At 35.7% G+C, this 25,858-nt stretch overlaps 1 protein-coding gene across 1 annotated transcript; it reads right to left on the bottom strand.

The window, feature by feature from the left end:
* Window positions 1-822: 822 nt before the first annotated feature.
* LOC110026981 lies at window positions 823-25,517 on the bottom strand. Its single transcript, XM_020728227.1, has 10 exons — window positions 24,528-25,517; window positions 24,314-24,462; window positions 22,539-23,951; window positions 22,355-22,458; window positions 19,558-19,627; window positions 18,674-19,405; window positions 10,606-10,808; window positions 6,858-6,981; window positions 1,525-1,731; window positions 823-1,090 (listed from the first exon to the last, which is right to left on the bottom strand). The coding sequence occupies exons 1-10, from the start codon at window positions 25,474-25,476 to the stop codon at window positions 947-949; spliced, it is 4,095 nt and encodes a 1,364-aa protein (XP_020583886.1). The 5' UTR covers window positions 25,477-25,517; the 3' UTR covers window positions 823-946.
* Between the last annotated feature and the right edge of the window lie 341 nt (window positions 25,518-25,858).

Below are 25,858 nucleotides of genomic sequence, written 5' to 3'. Positions count from 1 at the left end.
GTCTGCGTTTCTAGATAAGCGGTTTATCTGAATAAACACAAGCTTCCCCAAACGCACCCTAAGATTCAAAACACTTCTGCAAACTCGTGTTTGAATCATTTGTTAAGTAAATAAGCCGAATATGAAATAACTGAGTCGTTTTAGCTTGAAATAAAGAAATTATATATATTTATATCTAAGTTCAAATCATAATAGCTCATAAATTCTTTACAAGATAATGAGAAAAAACTATATAATATAATTTGGGCACAATGAAAGCCTTTTTCAAATGTTCTCTGGACAATATTTGAATATTGTTTATGATTTAAGATTTAGAGTATGCATGAGGCAAGGGTCAAACACTAAGCTCAAATTAAATTTAATTTAGATTCGACTAAAATATGATAATGATTCCAAGAATATTCAAACATCGCCAAAACAAAATGAGAATAGGGCAAAATGAGAATAGGCTTCATTGGGGTAGCTTATCTGCTATGACGACATTTTGAAAACGTCATCTCACCATTTAAAAATTATGTTTGAGCAGTTTATCTGAAAACACAGTTGGTTTTTTACACTACACGCGGAATGCGGGTCGAAGCCCGCGGTCCGCGTTTCTAGATAAGCGGTTTATCTGGATAAACACAAGCTGTCCCAAACGCACCCTAAGATTCAAAACACTTCTGCAAGTTCTTTCCTAGTTCAAACTTTTTGTAAATATAACATGAAGATTTGTTCAATCTGTTGCTTCCAACAAGATCAGGAATCTCTAAAAAATATAAGATACAAGAACCTTCAACATAAATAAAAGAATATTAAATATTAAAAGACTGAAAAAAAATGTATAATTTCATTTATAAGTTGTGAATGCTGTCTATAGCCCAAATCATATACAGAAAAGTAAAGCCATACCTCCAGCTTCTATACATTCAAAAGAGGAAGGCGACAAAAGGTTTTTCAATTAAGATCACAATGGGAAGGTACCCAACTCCTGACCGTGCCGAGTAAGTAAGACGGTTCGACCGCCAACCCATTGAAGCCGATACGAGAGATCGAGATTATGAAGCAGAAGCCTTATCCTGTCTGCTTCATCCAATTCCTCTGATTTTTCCTGTATTAACTAACACAACTGTTTATGTGCTGAAGAAGAAAAAGTTACAAGTTTGAATTCCTGTAAGCTAATGTTTCAGCTGAATTAATAAATGATGAACCATTAATACTATTGCTAGTAACATCTCATACAACAAAGAAATTATAAATCATATCGTCAACTGACAAGAAAGACATTTCTACAAATATAAAGGTTTAACACAAGTATCATCAAGAAGAAAACATGATACAACTGTATCAGGACTTCTCAGATTGATGCAACTGATTTATTATTATTTAATTTATTTATTTTTTTCCAAAATAAAAGATGAAAATAAGCATAGTATTTTTCAGCATTGTTTTATGGTTTTACTAGAATCATCCCATATAACAAAATAAATACTAAAATAATAAATTCAAAATATCCAAATAATGAAAAATAACATGCACGCTTACCTCAGAGTTAGCCAGTCTATCAGCGCTGACTATGTTTGCCATTATACTTGACCTAGAAGTATTCGGAGAAAAGCCTTCCCATGGAGGAACAAAGATTAATTTGGTGCACTGAACGAGAGGCAAGTTTCTGCTTAGCTTCTCCCACCAGGGAGTTCCGAGTGACCACCACCTCAGCAATAAGCCGTTCTCAGAGAAAGCAACTAGCCCCTATAAATGAGAAGAGAAAATGTGAGAAGAAACATCAAATAGAAATACAAAAATATACTAGTGGGCTTAAATAAATATCATGTAAATTATATAAGCAAGAGTAATAAAAGAGGAGTGCAAAGAAAAAAAGAATGATAAAAAAAGTGGGTAGTAAGAGTGCTAGTAAGAAGGTACAGAGTGAGTGGGGGGATAATATATATATATATATATATATATATTTCTATATATATATATATAAACATACTCCGTGGAATTCGAAAAATATTAGCGTTGTACCCCATTTTTATAAATTTAGCCTAGTGCCTTTTTTTGGTTGCAACTTTTGAGATTTTTACCAATATGGAATCTGATCAATGCAAAAAGAAATTTAAAAATGATAAAACTTTCAGAACTAAGAGACATCAATCAAAAAGATACAGGACTTCCCAAGAGACCACCCATCATAGTACTACTCTCATTATTGTGAGGTAGTTGCAGAAACCAATTCGAGATATCCAAAACAAAACTTAGAACAAAAGAAAACAAAACAAGAAATTGCGGAAAAATGCAAGGAATACCAAGATTAAACATGGAAAAACCAGAAAAAGCCATGAAGTCACACCACATCAAGAAATTTACTATGAAAATGATGAGAAATGTACATATTACAACACACTCAAGAATTTCTACGCTCCTGGAACTCAAGAACAACATTTTGGACGCTTCTCTCTCTTTCACATATAAGATCATGAAATCCAACAATACGCACACACTAATTCGCAATGAACCCTAACTGCTAGAAACAGTTACTGGCATCGGAGCGCCAACCCCAAGCAGTAGATTTCCAGGAGCTTGGGTCCAGGGAACGACCCGGGACATGCTTCTGATTTTCCACTTTTTTTCACCATCTCTACTTTTCACAATCAAGTTCCACACATAACAATCTCTTACTTGGAGACTAATTGCAATAAATTCCTCTATTCCAATCCGCAACTTTCATAGTAATGAACTATAGTGTGCTCAAACCCTACTCTCAACCTTACAGAACTCCAACTAAAGACAAACATAGCTTCAATTTCTCAGTTGTAACAACCTTAGTCAACATATATGCAGGATTCTGACATATGTTTATTCTCCAAATATAAATAATCTTCTATGAGTGAACGAATGAAGTATACCTTAGTTGTATGTGCTTTATCCTGACATGAAATGTGACGTTCTTAGCTAGAGTCATTATGAAGTTTTTCAATTCTTTGCTCCTTGTTTAGTATTACCACACAGCCCTATAGCAAAAAATTATCTCCTTGCTAACCTTAGTGATAGCAATGTGCTCAGCTTCTATAGTAAAAAGTGCAATTATCTCTTGTAGCCTGAAAAACCGAACTCATTACTGTGTTCTCCAAAGTGCATTACATGTTGTACTTCTTCTACCATTAATATCTTTTCTCAGATATGAATTTACATTTCCATGTAAATTAATTCTTGTAATTTAAAAAAAAAGTTTCTTGTTGATTGTTCCTCTCAAATATCTGAGAATCCAGTTCAACACCTCCCAATGATGTTTGGTTGGATTACTCATGTAACTGCTAACCACTCCCACTATATGTGCAATATCCGGTATTGCACATAACATTGCAGGCATCGAACTTCCAACTGTTGAAGCATAGCAAATTCTTTTCACCTGCGCTTGCTCTACTTTAGACTTAGACAATTGTTCCTTAGATAACTTCAAGTGACTACCTGAAAAGTTGCAAACTCATTTTGCCTCACTCATACTAAACATATGCAAACTCTTCTCTTCATATTCTGCATGAGACAACTTCAAAGTACCTGCACATCTGCCTGTTGATTCTCATACCAAGATTCTTCTTAGTTAGACATAAATCCTTCATCTGAAACTCTCTTGATAGTTATCTCTGATCTTCTTTGTATTTACTTCTACAATCAACATGTCATTCACATACAAAGAAAGCATAATATAGCAATTAGTAAAATGTTTGATGAAGTAACAATAATCTATTTAGCACTTCATGTACCCATTATTTAACAAAAACTAGTCAAAACTCTTGTACTGCTGCCTTGGTGTCTCTGCTTCAAACCATAAATGTTGTTCTACAATCTACAAACCTTTTTTCTTTTCCTAGAACCTGGAACTTCATATCCCTACGGGTGCACCATATATAGTTTATCTTCCAAGTCACCATGTAGGACGACTGTCTTCACATCAATCTATTCTAGAAGTAATTTTTTCTCTGCTACTAAGCTCAATATAAATCTGATGGTTATCATCTTTACTACAAGAGAAAATATCTCCAAGTAATCCACTCCTTTCATAAGTTGAAACTCCTTCACAAGCACTTGCTACCATCTGACTCTTCTTTTAGCCTATAAATTCACTTGTGCAATGATTTTTGCCATCTGCTAATTCGACAAATCCCATGTCTGATTTGACCTTGCAGCTGTATCTCGCTATTCATGAAAAACTCGCACTCCTATGAGGCTTCAACTTAAGTGGTCTCTTTATATCACTTTGGTTCATTACTACCAATTATAAAAAAATAGTAAGAAAAAAAGAAAATATCTCCAACTCATGCATGTTTTCTTCTGAAGAAAAATAACTCCTGAACCTCTTATCATGATACTCGTACTCATTATCTGATCTAAGATGCTTCAATCTCAAGTCTGTATCATTCTCAACCATGACATTCCAATTCTTAACCAACTCAAACACGTCATATTTATCTTCTAAGAAGTACATTCATATATTTCTAGTGTGATCATCAATGAAGTGACAAAATATATGAAATCTTGAATAGACAAAATTAGAGGACTTCACACATTAGGATGCACTAACTCTAATTTTTTGGATAAGGACCTCACACATTAGGATGCACTAACTCTAATTTTTTGGACTTCAACTTTAACCCACTTTTGGTGAAAGTAATCATCTTTTGCTTGCATAAATACAACCTAAAAAAAAACTAACTTTATAGACTTTACACTATGAAGCTTTTAGAACGGAGTGACTTCATTCATTTCTCACTCAAACAGAGGCGTTGCGGCTTTGTAGAGGAGCTCCCATGCGAGGAAGACAACGTGCAGAGGAGGGGTTCATGTGTGTGGATTAGGGCTCAATCAGATTTAAAAGGTAAAATCTAATAATTTTATTTAATTTATTATTATATATATAGAGGAATAAAATGAGGCAAAGTATACGAGCTAGAGGAGGAAGATTGACCCAACTAAAGTTTAGTAAGAAAATTTTGAGTTTATATTATAATTTAATTAATGAATTTCAAAAGCAAAATAAAGTTAATTAGGATTTCATAAAATAAACTAATGAAAATTTAATACTTAAACAATATAAATTCAATAGCTAATTAAAATGAAAATTAATTAAAATTTTGAAATATGAATGCCAATGTTTATCATAGATATTAATTTTAAAAGAGACGACGTCAAAACAAACTAAATATCAAATTAATTGTTATCGAGTGAGTAATTGTACATTTAATCTATGGTAATATTTTAGTTCTTCTCAACAATTTTGTATTAATAGTTAATGACAAACTAAATATCAAATTAATCGTCATCGAAGTGAGTAATCATACATTTAATCTATGGTAATATTTTATTCTTCTCAACGATTTTGTATTAATAGTTAATGATTTTTACTAGCTTTATTTTGGTTTATATGTTCTTTTCATTATTGACCACATTGTTATATATAATATATTGAATTAAATGTGAAGAGCACATGAATGATATGACTATAGTGACTGTTTATATGTGTATGACAGACTATGATTATACTAGCAGGAGGACGCTAAGTTACCAATGCAAATAAATGGAAAATGATATTAATGTTGAAATATCTTTAATTAATACAATTTTTAGACAATGCTCTTGCGACGATTGTACAAATTCAGAATGATATAGATATGTTGTTGATATAATGATTCATTGAATTACATTAAATTCATAAAATATCAAATATTTATATTAATTTCTGAAAAGCTTAACTAACGTACATATCGTTTTATTTTCTCTAGTATTACCGTAGTTTATGAGTGTGAGTAGAATTCATTAATTTCGATTAGCTCATAGTTATTTTAAACCAAATTTTCAGGTTGTAATTAATTTATTAAAAGATGAGCAAAAGAAGAGAGAATGTTTACAGAAGACGCGGACAACCTGTAATAAGATAAATTTAATTAGGTTATTTTAATTAATTTCTTTTTGTTGCTCTTTTTTGTTAATAGCTAGTTATAGAAAATAAATAGAAACATCTTAATTCCCACCGTCCAATCGTCTTGTACCCGACTTGGTTAATTCCAAACCCCGAGCCGAGTCTTAGCACAAACCTTCTCCTGTTTGCCACACTTCCAATTCTGCCCGTTAAATTGTACAAAAGAGTATTAAAACATAATTTCACAGGCCTTGGAATTTTTATAGAAAATAAAAAAAAATAAGAGATTGACTTTTTTTATTCACGCAAAATTCACTTTTTGTATAATAAGCCATTTGAAGCACTACATTGTACAAAAGAGTATTAAAACATAATTTCACAGGCCTTGGAATTTTTATAGAAAATAAAAAAAAATAAGAGATTGACTTTTTTTATTCACGCAAAATTCACTTTTTGTATAATAAGCCATTTGAAGCACTACATTGTACAAAAGAGTATTAAAACATAATTTCACCGGCCTTGGAATTTTTATAGAAAATAAAAAAATAAATAAGAGATTGAGTTTTTTTATTCACGCAAAATTCACTTTCTGGATTATAAGCCATTTGAAGCACTACAAAAAAGACGCATCCTTAGGATAATAAAAAAGGAATTACGTTGATGTCGGATCACATAAAACATGGTGTAATTGATTATATATTGATACATAATATATTACAAATAGGCATATATTTCATAACATTATAGGATTCATGTCGCAAATGGTCGCAAGTAAAATAGAAAATATAACATTAATGATGAAGGTAAGAAGCGATGAAAAACCTATGCATATTTGAATTGAATATATACACACGGCATAAAAACAAGATGCAAAAAAGGTGTGTCATAGTGCATGCTAAGAAAACCCAGTGATGCTAAAGAATAGAATATGTTTTTATCCATGAATTAAACACTATACCTCTTCATCTGGGGAAAATATTAATGCTGATATGGCGGTAGTCATCCCTGTGTTTGATGTTCCTTCAAGTAAACTTGGAAGGCCAAGGGGAGCACTTGCATCCAAAATCTTTATTTTTGTTACACTGCATGGATATAAAAATAATATGATAAAATATATGTAAGAAATTAAGCTGTTCAGGCAGACTTGAATTACGTATAAGAGTTCAAATTTTCTATATTCAATGTTTCTCAAAAAATGCCAAAAGTTTTATGTGATTTCAAGGCTAAAAAGTGGAATCCATATTTAATATTTTAACAAAACAAGATTTATTTAAAATGATAGAAACAGCATCACTAACCACAAACACAATATTTGTCAATTAAAATTTGCATCGTCCCAAAGAATATGCATGACACCATGAAGGGATACAAGCAGAGAACCAAAAGTCGAAGATAATCTGATACAGATTTTAATTGGAGCCTGCCTAAAAATTGAAACTTCACTTGTAATGCATGAAACAAATTATACTTGCATACTCATAATTTAAGTAAACAAAATAAAATGATCATTTGTAAATTGCCAATGGCTGATAAATAATTTTGGAGATCCCAGTGCTTAACTTGCATTGGGCTACTCCTCTATTACTGACTAAGAGGAACTTGTTACTCTTAGAGAACTGACAGAGAAACTGTCTTTATGAAAAATTTCATCAACAACTTCTGCATTTATACTAGGAGGGAAATGGAACCCTTAAACTCTACCAACATTGACGATGCCTACTATCATACCCTAGAAACACGGCTGTGCATTGAACAAATTTATATTAGGCGCCATCCGCACTTTTGGACCTCACACTTCATTGCAGCCTGGTAGTTCCTATGCCACAGATGTTCCACCTTTGGTTGTGAACTCTCCTTGATCTTTTCTTGTATTTTAGGATTATATCCAACAGCCTTCTTTCTTGAAGTGTTGGCTGCTATATTATTATATAAACATAACATTTCAGCTGTTATTTACCATGAAAAATAGAAGAAAATTCCTCTTCTTCTCTTCATCTCCTCATTTCAACATGATCATAGAGCTTTTTCTCTACTAAAAGTGAAGGGAAACAATTATAAGCATGTCCTTCTTCGGTGAAGCAATAGATGGGGAAATGGTTGGTTTATCCTCCTCTTCTCCAAGCCTCAATTAAATGCATTGCAGCGTTGGATCATTCTAGTATTCAAAAAACTTCCTAGGATTTGAATGAAAAAAATGTCTTCCAACAATCCAAATGGTCGTAGAAGGCACGAGTAAAATTGGGTATCTTGATGATACAATAAGAAACTTGAGCCAGCAAATCCCCTCTTCACAACATGGAACACTAACAATGTTTTTGTAATGTCATGGCTCAGCAAATATATGGAAGAAAATATTGGCTCTGTAAATTTGGTTCACAACACAGCAGAGAACATTTGAGAAAAGTTTAAGATGGCTTTCTCTGAACATGAAATATTTGCACAACTCAATGAACTTAAGATTATGGTCAAGATCTCAAGCAAGGGAGCATAAGTCACGAAATATTATAACATTTTTATTAGAATTTGGCAAGGGCTAAATATTTTGATGCCAACATACTAGTGAGGAGAATGTATGGGCAAGTACATGATCGAACTTTAAGACAACACCCAATTTAGCTCTCTTGAATTGGGATGGTATACAACAGGAAAGAGTTCATTCTTCCCAAGCTTGATTATTCTTTGATTTTCCACCCATTTTCCTTCCACTAAATCATTTATTAATTCAAGCCAAACTAACCAATTTATCAACATACACTAAAATATAATTTTCTAACACTATCAAAACTATTAAGTTTCTATCATTAACATAACTACCTCACTAGTAACTTACGCCCACTTGATGGGAAAACAAATCATTCATTGCAAATTTTCACGCAGATCTGATTTATTTTTAATGTGGCATGGTTTCCAATTCTATTTTCAAAATGTATACGTATGCAAGCAACAACAACAACTAAGCCTTAATCCCACTTAGAGGGGTCGGCTACATGAATATTTTTTCTCCATTGCGTCCTATTTAGTGTAATATTTTCATTTAGTTCTAATAAATTAAAATCATTTTTATACAATAAGTCCATGTCTTCCTAGGTCTACCTCTGCCTTTCTTAACATAAGTCGAATTTGAAACATCTACTATCTTAATCGGATCATCAGATGGTCAACGCTTAATAAAATCAAACCATCTAAGACGACTTTCTCTAATTTTGTCCGTCACAGGAGCTACACAAACCCTATTAAAAAAATATTCATTTCGCATTTTGTCTCTAAGTGTAAAGCCACTCATCCACCTAATCATTCTCATCTCGGCAACACTTAACTTATTATTATGCTTCTCTTTTAAAGGCCAACATTCAGCACCATAGAGCATCGCAGGTCTCACCACCGTCTTATAAAACTTTCCTTTAAGTCTAAGCAGTACTTTTTTATCACATAAAAAGCCCGAAGCATTCCTCCACTTCAACCAACCAACTTGAATTCTACTATTAACATCCCCATCTATATCACCATCGCTTTGAACAACATATCCGAGATATCTAAATCGTTCACACCTTTTAATAATTTGATCTCCCAAAGTTACACTTCTGTCACTAGAGCTACTACTACTAAAATTACATTCGATGTATTCAGTTTTAGTTCTACTCAAAAGAAGGCCTTTAAAGCTTTTAGACTCCAATGTAGACCTCTATAATTCAAGTTTTTCCTGGACGCTTTCTCTAGTTTTTTCTACAAGAAGGATATTATTAACAAAAAACATACAACAGGGTGCATCCTCCTGTAAATGTCCAGTAAGACCATCCATAACTAAAGTGAAAAGATATGGGCTTAAAGCCGATCCCTGACGTAATCCAACAGAAATAGGAAAATATTTGGTCAATCCTCCTTCAGTTCGAACACAAGTAACAACTCTAGTATACATATCTTTAATGAGTTGAATATAAGGCATATCAATACCTTTCTTCTCAAGAACTCTCCAAAGGATATCTCTTGGAACCTTATCGTAAGCTTTTTCTAAATCAATAAAAATCAAATGTAGATTCTCCTTGTTCTGTCTGAACTTCTCCATCAAACGTAAGCAAGCAATAAAAAAGAATCACTTCAAGAATAGACTTGTTGCAAAACAAGAGTTATTAAAAGAATATTCATCCAAAAAATGCAAGCAATAAAAAAGAATTACTTCAAGAATAGACTTGTTGCAAAACAAGAGTTAAACAAGAGTTATTAAAAGAATATTCATCCAAAAAATGTTTTTTTCCAAGAAGGTAGATTCAAAAAGCAACAAAAAAAAATGATGCCATCTAACATTATAAGCTTTGCAGCGTTAAAACCTGCATAATGCACTGTTGACGAAGGAAAACTAATCATGTCATCCTGCACACTCAGACAATACATTATTATCAACATTATTGCTTGGCAATGCTTTGTAGGGGCAATTACATACATAGCACACAATTCTTATGTATTTACAACTCACACCTAAACTTTCATATTTACACACATAGCACTCAAATCTTTAATATCACATTAAAAATAACACTATTACTACCTTTTAAAAATGAAATACTCCTTTTCATGCATAGGTTTTAAAATATCAAACTGCAATGTGTGTAAATCTGAAAGTTTAAATTTGAGAAATGAAGGAAAAAAGTCACAGTTGAATCTTTGAACATATCTATAAAAGCAAAAAAGGATAAAAAAATGTAAAATACCTCTCCAAATCATAGACACGAATGGTTACATTACGAATGTCACCAATAGCATCCCCACTGGCTAATCGTGTTGATGAATCATTAAGAGCAACCATTGGAAGTACACGTGCAATTTCCTTTAGAGCAAGTATGGAGCTTTTAAGGCAAGCTTTACGCATAACAACATTACTGGGATCCATAGTTTGTAGCACATAGTTCACGACCTGTAAATCTCCTTTATGTTTTCAGAGGCTCAGTTATATTTATTGTATTACAAGGAAGTAAAGCTTAACCCTTTTCATGCAAATCAAATTTTCAAACAAATTATGATGCCGAGGTTAACTCAAACCACAAAAGAAAAATATATAATATTACTAAAAATAAATAAACGGTTATAACCAACACACTTAAAAGGGAAAATATAATAACACGACAAAAGCAAGCACCAATAAAGTGTATCCCAAGGGTACTGGAGGCAGGCTAGGTGGATCAAAATAGTTGGCAGGTGTGGCGCAACAAAGGAATGCTGGTAGTAGCAAGGGGGTGCGAAAATGCAGGGAAAACACATATAATTACCATCCTGGATGGTGACAAGCGAGAAGTTAGGGGTGGGTAGAGGTAGAACACCAGGAAGGCGGCTTCTCTGGTTGTCGTGGGCGGTAGTGAAACGGCGGAAGGGCTGGAACAGCAAGAATAAGGCTGGAAAGAGATGGATTGGGCGGCAACAATGTTGGAAGAGAGGGGGAGGCTGTTGAGCGACTGGAAGCTGCAGGAAAACAGCAAGGCGAATGGGTGGGGTTTCTGGGTGGTGACAATGGTATAGGATGGTGTGATAGCAGCGACAGCGATGTTGGTGGGCTTGAACTGCTTGGTCAGCAAAGCGGGGGAGAGGAGAAGGCAATCGTGATCGCTGGAACTGCAGAAAACAGCAACCGGAATGTTCTCCTAGATGGCTGCAGCAATGAAGGGAGGCCGGGAGTGAGGTGGTGAGGATGCGAAAGGGGATAGAGAAAGTAAACACCACATCGGGAGAGAGATACAGCCGTAGCACCACCCAATTCCTTGAATACAACCCTTAAAGGGAAAACAAACACTGGTGGTTGTCCTGCGAGAAAATCTGAGCCCAAAACAACCAATCCAAATCCTAATACACACATCTATAAAAAATGACTAAAAAGAAATGAAGGATAATGAGAAAGAAATCATAGAAAGAAGGAAAATGTAGCCTGTGACCCATTTCCCATGCTCGCGGGAGTCATGGTGTCCCACATCCCAAGAAGGAGCACCCGTGACATGTCCCACATTTTGCGCGGGAGACACGCCCCCGTAAGTCTCCCGAGGTTAGGGGAGCTTCGACCTCATCCGTCGAAGCTTTTGTCTCCTCATAATATGACGTCGGATCAGTCACGTTGGAAGGCAATAGAAATGTAGACATCTCCAAAAAAGTCAATTATGCACGCAGCGTCATTCCAAAACATATCTTGATAGAATAGATATACATTCTCTCTTGGCACAACTTGGACTAGGGAAACATAACGACGTATATTCCTGCAATGTAAATCTCCAGGGTCTGTCTGGCGCAGCTGCAGATTGTCAGCTTTTCAGCTGCAGCCCCTTCCTATACTCAACGGAATGTAGCTGATAAGCAAGTATATGAGGAGAAATCAACTCTAGGAAGAATTCTGTGGCAGGATGTGCCACTCTCACTAGCAAACACATAAGAGATGAATGCATCCCATTAAAGAATTTTCTTCTCCATCAAGCTCTTAAGATAATTTTCAAAGTTGTGGTTCATCCCTCCTGTCTGGACATATGATAGTAGACACACTACTCAACTAAATCTAATATCAGAATAACTCCATATAATTTTCCCGAAGTAACTCAAAATCTTCTCATCTTTGAGGAGTTGGACCACCCTTACTAAAGGCAACTGAGGATGTAGGCTATATATCTGAAAAGTTAGAAATCTTCTTATCTAAAGTTGTTGGGTGTTTGGTGTCGGTTCCTCGGACTTAGGACCGTCTTCGACCACCAATGTGAATTTTGTTGTAGTCTCCCTAATGGCATCAGCTTGAACTACGTACTTTTCTCACTCATCAATTAGAATCTGATCCTTCTCCTTTATTTCCTCACCTTTTCCAGCGTCTAATATGTCATTTCCCCTTTCATCAACAGCTCCAAGTTCAATAAAATATAATATCTCACTATTTGTGTATTCTGCTTCAATATGCCCAATCCATAGCACTTCGAACACTTCTTGGCTGGGATGGATTTTGAGAATGCGGATTGGTGTCTTATGTTCTTAACACTGAATAGTATTTCCTCAGGCGAGGTCCGCTTCGATGTTCCCCTGGATGTACTATGACTGTAGGATCCTAAAGTTAAGCCCTAATTGTAAGATTTGATGGTCGTCAGGTAATGTGATCTCACCACTTCTGAACCTAGGGTCCTAACATCTGATCTGTAGTGAGCTAGTAGGAACTAGCGCAGCATCTCTCAATTCATCTTGGATCAGGTTGTAATTGTCTTTTACCTCACATTGGCGTAGGTACTTCAAATTTTTGCCACCAAGATAATGCACGGCAACTAGTTTCACCATTCCGTCCAGTGGGATGGTATGACACTCAAAATCACATTTCAAGGTCTAGAGTACTCGATGACTTCATCTAGATCCATGTAGACGTCGAAATATAGCAAATTCATCTTTACTTTAACATTCTAACTTTTTAAATATTTCAAGTCATATCATTAAGGTAGAGATCCTTCATCCTTGGAATTCACATGGTGGAAGAGATTCGCTCCATTTCTTTGATCAAACAAGTGATTGTTGTGGCTACGTGTGATCTATCAAAATTGCCTCCTCTCGAAGGTGGCAGACCTCTATTGAAGTTGGTAGATTTCCCACTGCATGTAGTTCTTAAAAATCTCCCGAAAACCTCTTCGAGAATTTCTCATGTACGGCATCGTATCCTTTTCCCTCGATTAAGCTTCCGATAATTCTCTCTGGTGGCATGGCTTTGGATGTGGGCAGGTATGACTAAAAACAAAGGGTGATGTAGTGTGAGAGAAATTTTAGGTAGAGATAGTTTGGGGTATGACGGATGCTAGAAACCCCAGGATGGGACTAGCATTAAGCTAATTCTGATACTAAATGATACTGCAGTTAAGTCAAACCACAACAGAAAAATAAATATTATTACTAAAAACAAACAAATGATGACAAACAACACACTTGAAAGAAAAAAAATACAATAACACGACACAAGCAAGCACTACTAAAGCGTATCTCAATGGTGGTGGAGGTGGGCTAGGCGGATCGGAATGGCTGGCGAGTGTGGCAGCAGCAAAGAAATGTTGGTAGAAGTGAGGAGGAGGTGCGAAAATTAAGGGACAGCAGATATGATTGTTGTCCTAAATGGTGGCAGTGAAGAATTGAGGTGGGTAGCGACGGAACAGTCGGATGACGGTGTTACCTGGCTGTTATGGGCGATAGCGACACGATGGGAGGGCTGGAACAGCAGGAACAAGGTTGGAAAGGAGCGGTTTGGGCGGCAGCAATGCTAAAAGGGGAGGGGAGGATGTTGGGCAACTGGAGGCTGCAGGAAATAGCAAGGTGAAGGGTTTTCTGGGTGGCAGCAACAGTATAGGATGGTGGGACAGTAGCAGCAGCGATGTTGGTGTGCTAGAACTGCTTGGGTAGTGAAGTGGGGGGAGGAGAAGGGAATGTTGATGGTTGAATTGCAGAAAACAACATTCAAATCCTGGCGGTTGTTGAAATGAAAGGGCAGTCGAGAGCGATTTGGCGAGTATGTGGAAGGAATTGCAGAAAACAACATTCGAATCCTGGCGGTTGCTGAAATAAAGGGCATCCGAGAGCGATTTGGCGAGGATGTGGAAGGGGATATGGAAGATAAATATCATCTCGGGAGAGATATATAGCGAAAGCACCACCCAATTCTTTGGATGCAACCCTCGAAGTAAAAACATGCGCTAGTGGCTATCCTGATAATCTGAGCCCAAAGCCTAATACACATATATATAGAAAAGGACGAAAAAAGAAAAAAAAAGAATTATAGAAAAGAAATCATAAAAAGAAGGAAAACACGGCTTGTCACCCGTCTCCTGCGCTAGTTGAAAGCGCGGCCGCGCCACATCTCATGCGGGAGGCGCACTTGTGCCGTGTTCTGTGTCCTATGCATTTTATTGGTGGTTTATGTTGATGACATAATTAATACTTAAAATGATGTGGAAAGAATATTATCATTGAAATTATTTCTTCAAAATCAGTTCAACAATAAAGATCTGTGTTTCTTGAAGTATTTTTTGGAGATTGAGATATAAGGAGCAAGGGTATATTTCTATCTCAATGGAAGTATGTGTTGAATTTGTTAGCAAAAATTGAAAAATTAGGGGTCAAACCATGCAGTATTTTGATGCTTCCTAATCAACAACTTACCAAGCAAGGAAAGCCCTTTGATAATCTTGAACAGTATAGAAAATTAGTGAAAAAATTAAACTACCTCGTAGTAACTCGGTCTGACATTTTGTATTCAATTAGCACTACAATTCAGTTTATGTCTTCCGCTACAATCCATCATTAGTTAACTTTGGAACAAATAATATGTTACCTCAAGGGAGCTCCTGAAAAAGGTATTTTTATATCAGGATCATGGGCATAAGAAAATTGATTGGTCCTTTGATGCAGATTGGGGCAAGTTCAAAATTGATCGAAGATCCATTACTGGATAGTGTATTCGTTGGTGGCAAGTTGGTTTCATGGAAGAGTAAGAAACAAAATGTAGTGTCGCGGTCTAGTGTTGAATATGAGTATCGAGCGAGAGCACAAGATTTGAGTGAATTAGTGTGGGTTTCCCAACTTGACCGAAAGTAAGTTTAATATGGCAATTCCAACAAAGCTATGGTGTGATTACCAAGCTGCAATTCATATGACCTCAAACCCTGCCTTTTATGAACAAGCAAAGCACATTGAGACAGATTGTCATTTTGTTCACGAAAAAATTCAACATAATTTAATTTCTACAGCTCATGTGGCGAATAGGAAACAACTAGTGGACATCTTCACAAAGGCCTTTAATGGAGCTAGGGTCACTCATTTATAACAAGTTGGGCATAATAAAAATCTATTCTCTAACTTGAAGGACAGTATTATGAAAGTAGAAGATCCGAACCTTAAATATTAGGAAGCTTGTATATTAGAAAATTTGATATTATGCAACCTAATTAAAAGAGATCTAATTGCAGAATCTTTTCTATATAGAGTTATTCATAATCTAGAGTTGGGAGTGTATATAAATATGATATGTTTTCAATTTTGAATAAGAAAGAGGAAGTTTTCCAGGCACAGTGCCTTTTAGAATGATACAAAGATGAGTAGAAATCAAAACCATTCAACTATTCATGATAACAACACCAGCACAACTAATACTATGTTCATGTTATTACATGAACCAACGAAAAAATACGGAAGACTTGAACTTGAGTAGAATAACCAACATGAAATGTATCTCTCTATGTTATACCACTAATTTAATTCTGATTGTGTTAACATGGTGCAAATAAAGAAAGACTATTTTTTTCAAATTATGCAATTGACTTTGCATAAAAAGTTTATATAAAGATAGAATTCATGTGCATATTGTAGAGTATGTGTATTGTTATTTTATATCCTCAAGCATAGTGGTGTAATCAGGTCATTTGATTCAACTTCCAATCATTCAAATAAAAAAAAAGATAAATGTGTAGGTTTTTGAATGTTGTGTTATATCCCATAGAAGAGTTACGACCTAAGATGAAAAAACCTCCAGTGCTCCAGATTTCAAAATAAAATACAATAAAATAATAGATTCACGATTTTTTAAGAAAATGATAATAACACCTCATGTAAGTTTTCAACTGCTTTAACTAATATAGTGTATCTAAATTAAGATCGTATTGATATTATTTATGGAACATACAGTGAAGTCATAATCTAAGAAGCATGAATATGTTTTTAGAGGTGAAAATTCTAACTGTCCCAGAATGTGCTTGTAACGATAAACTTCAACTTGAGATTCATGCACTAAAACACCACCCTATGATTTGTGTATTCTAGAAATTAAAAAATAATGATATTACATAAATCGCCATTATTGGTTTTGTATTTTGATGAAAAAATAACTCAAACTTATCTCACAAGTCACAAGTGAGTACTAATTAGTTGGTAACCACGAACGGTGGTTTTATATTTTCATATCATGCCATAAGAGATCATTTGAGGGAGTTCACTAAAATAAAACCAACAAATTACAAAAGGTTGTTTGACCTTCGACATTCATTGCTATGTATCACTGTGAAGCTTGCCTTTTGTTCTCTGAAATTGATTTAAAATTATAAATGGTGACACGTTTTTCATAGCCACCACAAGTTAGTATTGTCCTGCTTGTTATATATTACATAATTAAATTATCATGGAGGTGATGAGGGTTTCATGCTTTTGAAGGATAGGCGGGCAATAAGAGGAATGCTAGTTTGCAGGATAAACGAATTAAAGATAACTCATTGGAGTGGTTGAAAAAAAGGACCGAATTGCCAATGACATTTATAATCATATGAACGAAGTTGATTATTAACAGAAAACTTGGATTTTGAGAGGGATTTCTAGTCTTTCTATAATAAAATGAGATAGATTTCTACTGGTTTCTTATGTTGAGTGTACATTTTTTTTTAGACAGAAATTCATTGATTTTTTTGTGAGTGTAGATATTTTTTTGTGATAGAGAATATTGATCTTGTTTTGTCGGTTGTACATACTTTTTGGTGATAGAAACATCTGTTCTCTAAGCTGACTGCGCATATTTGCGTTGCCATTAAATTTTCTTTAGGACAAATAAAATCAATTCATCCCAATGTCACATCTGCATTGAAAACTGAAAAAAAAAAAAAGATTTTTTATGGAATTTAAAACCTAAATGGATTGCTAGGCTACTTTAAAATAATGTTTGTACATTGACCCAAATATAACAAGTGATAAAGGCTACAAAAACGCTATGGCCAAAGGTGTTGCTTAAAAATTGACAGAATTTTGGAACTGAGATCGCACCTGAGTAATATAAGAATCAGGCTTGACCTCAAAAAATTGCAGGAGTCATATTCATGTTTTATCCTTCGAAACCTTGGTAGATTATATCCCGAGTTGGGGAAACATAAGCTTAAAGTGTCAATCTCAATTACAGCAGCATGCAATTGAAATTTTACTTAAGAAAATTCATTTACTAATTTCTTTCTTATTAAAAGAGTTTACTATCAAGACTTTTAAGAAATTATCGAGCAAAGTAGCTAACCTATAAGAATGTAGCAATTATCATTCCTAATTCAGGAAGAAACCTTTGAAAGCTTAAAAAAGGAGATATGAGAATGTTTTCATTACCGATAAAGGAGAATGACATGAAAATATAACCAGAAAATTTTAGACAGTAGCAGTTGTAGCCACCACAACAGCCATAATAAAAATAGCAACAACCTCAACAACCCTATTGACCTGAAGGAAGAAGAATTTCTAGATTTACATTTGAAGAAATGAAGACTCGAATTTATTCTTTCAAAAATAAAGCTGTGAAAAGGATGTTAAAGAAACTATAAAAAAAAACAAATTTCAAGCTCCCTGAACCTCTCAAAGCTTAAAGAAGTAGGAAGAAGTAATGAGCCAAATTACTATCCATTTTATAAAATACTCGGCCACATAATAGAAGAATACTTCACTTTCAAAATACTTTGCAATCTAGCAATTCTTGATAACTACTTTTTATTGAATTCAATTCATTACCTTATTATTAGAAATTAATGTTGTAACCTTAAAAAAAACATTTTTTTTTCAAAACTCAATGCCACGGTACATAAATATTCACAAGCCATACATGAATTTATGCTTTATACAATGTTTGATGATTTCCTATAAATATATTGTATAAGCTATATCACAAAAAAAGCTCAACTTAAATATAAAGAAAAAGGTGGCGCATAAACAACCAAAACATAGAGCACTCTCTGTAACATTAAATAATAGCTAGCATGTAAAGTCACTGTTACAAACCTTTTCAAGATATAAAGCCAAGAGTTTTGGCGAGCTGCGTACTATCCTGACGAGAATTTTTAGTGATACAAGATGGACGGGTGAATCTGATGAAGTAGACCAGATTTGGTCCTCTATAACATTCAGAAAACCAGCTATATCAGCCATTGCTAAACTTGGCAAGAGAATCCCTACCAAAGCCTCCAGAATATTGGCAGCCATGGATGGATTATGTTTCCCACTATTAGCCAGTGTGCCAGAAAGACACTCTATTTGAAAAAATATATCAACAACAAGACGTGGTATTTCAGGTCCCAAGCACGACTTCCAGGAGCTTTCCATACCTTCAGCCAGCAGCTCAGCTGCAGTAGAACTGAATCGGTCATTCATAGACATAACTAACTTAACCAATCTGTCAGCAACAAGCGCTGCAAGATTTTCCTTCACTCTATTTGGGTACCAAACCACCAATGCTGCCGCAACAACAATTTGGGCAGCCATGGCATCCTGGCTAGTTCCACCAATACAAGAAACCCACTCATGAATTTCAAAAGACTCGAGCCATGAAACAATTTCGCAATCAGTATTGTTGGTCTGTATAGAGTTCTCTATTCTTGTGTCACCATTTGCTGATATTTTATCATTCTGGACAAAAAGAGGATGTGGAATAGCTCGCGGTGCTGCACAATGGAACAAAGTGCGTGCAGCCATGCGCACATGTTCACTAGGGTCTTGCCAAAAACTAACCAACAACTGCACACATTATAGATCAAATTAGCATGCAAATTCATTCGTTGTTTTATGTAATATTTTTTTGAGCAACATTAAAATTTAACAAGCACACAGAAACTGCTCTTCAATATCAAGATCAAAGAGAGATGCCAAACCATTAACATTTATGCAACCTGGAGTAAAGGAGGCTTTATGTCTTGAACCGTCTCAGCAAAATTTCTAGTATAGAATGCCGCCAAGGAACTACAAAGAAAGAATGAATAAAAAACTTAAATCCTCGGACACAAAACTTACCGACGCAGACATAAATTTAATTTACAAGAAACCGATGAGTTGTCATAGAATTCCAAGTGAAGGGATAAAAGGTGTCAATGTGATCTTGGAATGTCTAAAAATATAATGCGAATAAGTTTAACTAATAATAAAGTAAGGAGGCATAAAAAATTATTAAAGAAAAAAATTATACTTTTAAAATATAGAATAAAGCATATTACGAAGACACAAAATAATCACAAAGTATAAATTTCACAAGGAGGGTGGTTAGCGAAACCTAAATTTTTATAGTATAGTGGGGCAAGGATTAAGAAAGCAGAAGATGAGATATAAAATAGTTAAAATAATAACAAATTTGATCGGCAAGAATGCATGAGTGAAGATATAAAAAACTTCTTTAAAGATTAAAACACTAAGGAAAGACTGAATTTGATCGGCAAGAATGCATGAGTGAAGATATAAAAAACTTCTTTAAAGATTAAGACACTAAGGAAAGACTGAAGTGTTATTAAGAAAGCATTAAATGAAATTTAAGGGGTTTTTTTAAGAGAAAAACTGATAGATTCATAGTATATTATATATTAATTCAAAAAGGTAAAGTTAATTAGCTTTGAATAAATGATAAAGTTAAATCTTTATATTCACATACGTTTATGTCAAAACTAATATTATTAAAATACTATTGACGCACTGGTACCCAGGACTGGAACGTGTTAATGAACAAAGAATTTCCATTCTCAATAGAATAAGATTCAAGGTCTCTACAAGTTTCTATCTTGATATACTGGCTAGAAAGATGTTGAGAAAAGCTATTCTAAGTGTCGCATATTGGTGTAATTTATTTGCATATATAGTTTTGATGGCTAAATCCCTTTTAGAGTTAGTGTAATGTTAGCAGATTTGAAGCAACTTTTGAAAGATAAAGTGCTTAAAAAAATTGATAATTCTTAGTAAATAATTTTAAAAAATTAAGTAACAACTAGGAGAGATATTTAAGCACTTGGATTAAATCCTTCAAAATTAAGTGATACCTAAGTTTGATAGCTCCATTTATCACAGGTCTATTATAGAAAGCAATAAGGATATAAATGAGAAAGTAAGCTACAAAAATAAACCTAAAGGTGGTCAAAATGGAGAAGTACCTCAAAGGTATTCAAGATTGTACTCTTTCAGAGCATATATATATATATATATATATAGAAGTATTTCTGGACCAAAAAAAAAAGAAAAAATAAACTAAAAAAAATAAAGCTGCAGCAATTAGAAAAGTTAGACAATACTAGGTAGCTCAAATCTTAACATGGGAATACTAATCATGGGAGAACCCAAAAGCAAGCTGCCACAAATCAGAGAATTTTTGTATTCAAATCTTCAAACCAAAAAACTCATAACAAATTCTTATTTATAAGCTCCGAAAAGCCATTAGACTTTCAAACATCTAATATCCAAAAAAGTGAACAGCCAAAATAGGAGGAGAGGGAGGATAAACAAGTGCATAAGATGAGCTTTCAATTATAGAAAGATAGAAGAAAAAAGGGAAACCAATTAAGGCAAGAGAAGGGTTCCAAAGCCTTGAAAATGGAGATATTTATGATGTTGGAAACTTTGAAAAGTATGCGAAAAGATAAAGTTAATTAATTAAGAGGGAGAGGCGGCCAAGGTAAGAAAGGAAAAAAAACAGGTAAACTAAAAGATGCAATAACTTATCAACCCAAACACTCTAAAACACCCATGGCATGGCCACAATATAAAATATTCTCACTGCTATTGACACTGATCTAGGGTTCCTAGAATGTGTGGAAGTATCAATGGATGGGTCTAATGCTAGGAAGAGGAACGAAGGGAACAATGGAGATCACCACTGAAAAGGCGTACAACCGGAGGATGGACAGCGAGTTCAACACCAAAAACATCAAGTAGGCAGCGGTTGCGAGGATATGGATAGGTATCCAAACGATCAGAAAAAATTACCACCAAATTAACACCTCCATTCACTCATGTTACAGGGCACACCACCTAATAAAAATCAGGGTTACAACACTCCAACAGGAGGAAACTAGATGAAACAGCCTCTATTGCATAAACCAAAAGCATAAAATCCCTCAAATCAGTCCATAACAAACATATAAATAATTGTCAAATAAAAAAGCCCTAATTCTATTTGTAAAAATATAAAATAGAGATCCACAAAGGACTGGAGCAGGAAAAAAAAGAAAATTTTCTCGCTATAGCAGCAGGACAAAATTCCATCTCCCGCGATCGCCCAGGATGCGGTTCCAGCTCCCTTGGAACTCTCCCCGTCAGCTATCCTCTCATGAAATAAAATACATATGAATATAGTGAAATTTCCAAGTAAAACCCAATGATCAACCATGACAATAGCTATAAACTCTGACTTCCTCTTCAAGATGTAACTTTATAAATCAAATGCTGAGAGGTAGAAGAAAACAACAAATATTTAGCTTGTAAAAGGATGAAAATGACTTTAGATTTCTGATGGTAAGAAACTCAAAAAAAAATAAATAAATAAATAAAACAGGAATCATAAATGCCATGACAGGATAGAAAGAAAAACCATGCAAGTCAAAAGGTTGGGAACTGATCATGGAAAGCTCGAACAACTAGACTATACCACAAGAAAGTGGTTTCTCGATTTCAAGAAATTGCATTATTAAACAAAAAACCTAAAAGCCTCACCTGCCTGCAACTGTAGTCGAATGATATAAGCCAATCATACGTTGCGCGAGTGAAACAATTATAAGAGACCTCATAGCACAATATATGGCTGAGGACTTCCAAAGCTGAAATATAGACTAATAATAAGATTCCACCTCAACGTTCAAAATGCAAATATTACAAGATCAGATCCTGAACAGATTACCTCTTGACTAGCACAAAGACCAGGGAACATTAAAGTCATTGAACCTCTATCCCCCAGTATTCCAGTAGCCATTTCAAATCCATCTGGTTTGCATATATCCATTTCCTTCTTCAAAAGCTCGTCTAATTCTAGATCGACATCCCACAGGTGAAGAAAACATAGGCTGAACCGAAGCAAATATCCTTCACTTCTATCCCTTTGAACAACAGCACTATCCTCTGGAGGTCCATCTTTCAAAGATTGCTCTTTTGCAATATCAGAAGAATGAGAACCTGCTTGTTCAACACTATTTTGAACATAGTGCGGGGAAACTAAAGAGGAGAGGTCGAATTCCAGCACAGCAATGCCAGGAAATGGGCAAGAGCTTATAATAGGATGTCTCTTGTTTTCGCAAACATGGTGGAAAGTAACTTGCTTTGCTGAGCTGTTTATAGGTGAATCTGAATTGGCATCATGAATCATGTTCTTGGAAGGTAGCTTTCCTTTATCGCTATTATTATATGACTGTGGAATGTCTGTAATTTTCCTATCAGACTGCAGTTTTTTAACCGCAGAAACTGCAACTTTGTCTGCATCAGTTCTCATTGCTCCAGATTGAAAGAAGCCGGAATCATCACTAATGGGAAGAAGCAATGTTGATGCTGAAGTTGTGCTTCCCATTGTACTTCCATTCATAAAGTTTGTGTTGATACCCTTACAAAAATGATCTAACATTGAATGAGAAGCAGATCCACGGATAATCCTGTCTTGAGCACCTGTTTTAACATCCCACAAGTATAAAACACCAACAGAGTCAGATTTGACAGACCTATTTCTGCAAAGACATGCCAAGTATCCTCTTCTGCTGTCCCAAGCAACCACAGATGGATAACTAGGATGACCAGGGAACATCCTCTCAACACGTAATGTCTCAATGGAAACAAGGGCCACACAACCATCTTCACCAATAGAGAGGAAACAGTCATTCCATGGTCGGTTGGTCCAGGGTGGTGGTAGTATGATTTGCTTGACTGGAGCTATATGATGATGCATTACCCAAAGAAGAGTTCCAGAATCAAGATTCCATATACAAACTGTGCAGTCCATGCTTCCTGACATTAGTACCCTGTGAAGACTAAGGTTGCTTGAGCTTGCAGACATATGATGAGCTGCCAAGCAAAGCACAGCACCTCTGTGTCCTGAAAACAACCATTCAGTTGGATGCAGATTAGAATGGATCAACGAATCTTCTTCCGTAGAATTCTCTTTTAGAGATGGACTCAGCAGCCATGCAACTTCAATTTCACCACTATAGAAGCCATAAACAATGGCGTGTTGAGAGTAAAAATCATCTGAAAGAACCAGTGAGGAAGAAACGATACGATCTTTCAAACTATGGCCATTTTCTACACTCTTTTTAGCTAAATACCCAAATTAGATAAGTCTGAGCTCCCTTTTTGCTGGGAACTGTTACTCAACCCCTCATCAAAATTTATTGTGGGGCATGATGACTGAATATCAGAAAAGCCACCTTTTCCTAAGAGTATACATGAAGAACTACTAGCATGCTCACTCTTCATGGTTGATTCAAACTCAGCTATTGACCAAATAGTTATTAACGCTTTCCAAACCGATAAGTCTCCTAGTGACATACAGAAAGACTCTAGACGAACAAGAGAGTCACTCAACTGACAGAAATGAAACAATGACCCCCCTACACTATTCAGCGGGTCCGCAGGAACTTCACAAAGAGGCTGAAAATTAAATAAAGTGTATGATATAGAAATTAAAAACACCCTGGCGGACCCATTAGTATAGCAAAGGGCAAAACAAAAACTTCTTGGAAAATCCTCCTGAGAGGCATGGGTTTTTGATACACTGGCACTGGCATCGGCATCACGATGAAGAAACATTCCTCCGCTAAGATTTAATTCCGCGGAAGAATCTTCACTGCCAAGTTTAGAATCCAGTAAAGAAATCTCGCCCATGATCTTGCCATTTAACATAGACCAGAGGCATGGGTTTTTGATACACTGGCAGTGGCATCGGCATTACGATGAAGAAACATTCCTCCGCTAAGATTCAATTCCGCGGAAGAATCTTCACTGCCGAGTTTAGAATCCAGTAACGAAATCTCGCCCATGATCTTGCCATTTAACATAGACCTAAATTCGCAGCGAAATTCGAAAATGAAAGACAAGAGGTTACCATTTTGAGCTACAGCCACAACAGGAACATCATTGTCAAGGCCACTCTCAAACCATATGGATGTGAGCGAATCCGACGAAGAGCCTTGATTCATAGCACTTGTTGATCCTTCACCTTCATGAAAAGACTCTTTAGGCAGTGCCAAGAACTGAGATTTCCCATGCCCATCAAATAGAAAGATACCCTTCTCCAGTTCGTTCATCGAAGGAATGAAAACAATGGATTTCACACAACCAATGCTCATGCTCCCATGAAAGACGGTCTGCACCACAATCAGCGTTTTGGAGTCCACGATCAGCACGGAACTCTTCGAAGCTTCGCCTGAGCTGCACGCGATGCAAACGTAGCGCGGTGCAGAAGGAAGTGCAACCAAATGAGACGGACTTCCCGCCCATGGCGGAAGCTTCCGACGCCGACGGCAGCAAAAGCTTCCGGCGCTCCAGACGCAAAGCACGCCGTCCGCGCATGCGCTGAGCAGCGCGGGAGGGTAGAGCGTCGAAGGCATAGAGTTTGATGCGGGTGGAACAACAGCGGAGGGGAAGCAGGAGGAGAGACCCACGATCTCAGCGGCGTGACCACAGAGGAAGGCGAGGGGGCGGACATCGTCACCGGATAGGGTCCAGCGGACAATGGAGCCTTCGGATCCGCCGGTGAAGAGGGACGGCGGGTGGTGGAAAAGAACAGTGACCGCAGTGATGCGGTGCGAAGGAGGTGAAGGCGGCCAGAGACAGGCGATAGCCGGACACTTCATCGGGCATTGTTGTTTCTGGTTGTTAATTTCCCACAAGCTATTCTATGCAATTTCTATAATTTTCATATGAAAGCCCATAAATGGACAATTTGGTAGCTATTCTATGCAATTTCTATAATTTTCATATGAAAGCCCATAAATGGACAATTTGGTAGTAATTTAAGGTTATATTTAAGTAGGATTGGATTTAAATCTTGTCACATGATAAATACTATGATTTAATCATGCATAATCTTAAAATCACCATATACCAATTACATTTGCTTTAAAACATTGTTCTTACATGGCCTTGGTCTTCTTTAACTTAAAAACACAAGGCTTATGAAGAGATTCTCTTCTTCATGCTTCATGTTATAGCCTTTATCACGAAGTTGGTACACCC

This window comes from Phalaenopsis equestris, unplaced genomic scaffold (assembly GCF_001263595.1).
Source record: "Phalaenopsis equestris unplaced genomic scaffold, ASM126359v1 Scaffold000410, whole genome shotgun sequence".
NCBI classification, from domain to species: Eukaryota; Viridiplantae; Streptophyta; class Magnoliopsida; order Asparagales; family Orchidaceae; genus Phalaenopsis; species Phalaenopsis equestris.
This window is presented reverse-complemented; position numbering and strand designations above follow the sequence as displayed.

Coding starts and splice junctions, on each gene's coding strand:
- LOC110026981 (XM_020728227.1), bottom strand. CDS start 25,476: ATGAAGTGTCCGGCTATCGCCTGTCTCTGGCCGCCTTCACCTCCTTCG. Junction 22,459..22,538: donor GTCTTTGTGCTAGTCAAGAG/GTAATCTGTTCA, acceptor TCTATATTTCAG/CTTTGGAAGTCCTCAGCCAT. Junction 1,732..6,857: donor TATTTTCCCCAGATGAAGAG/GTATAGTGTTTA, acceptor TCTCATTTATAG/GGGCTAGTTGCTTTCTCTGA.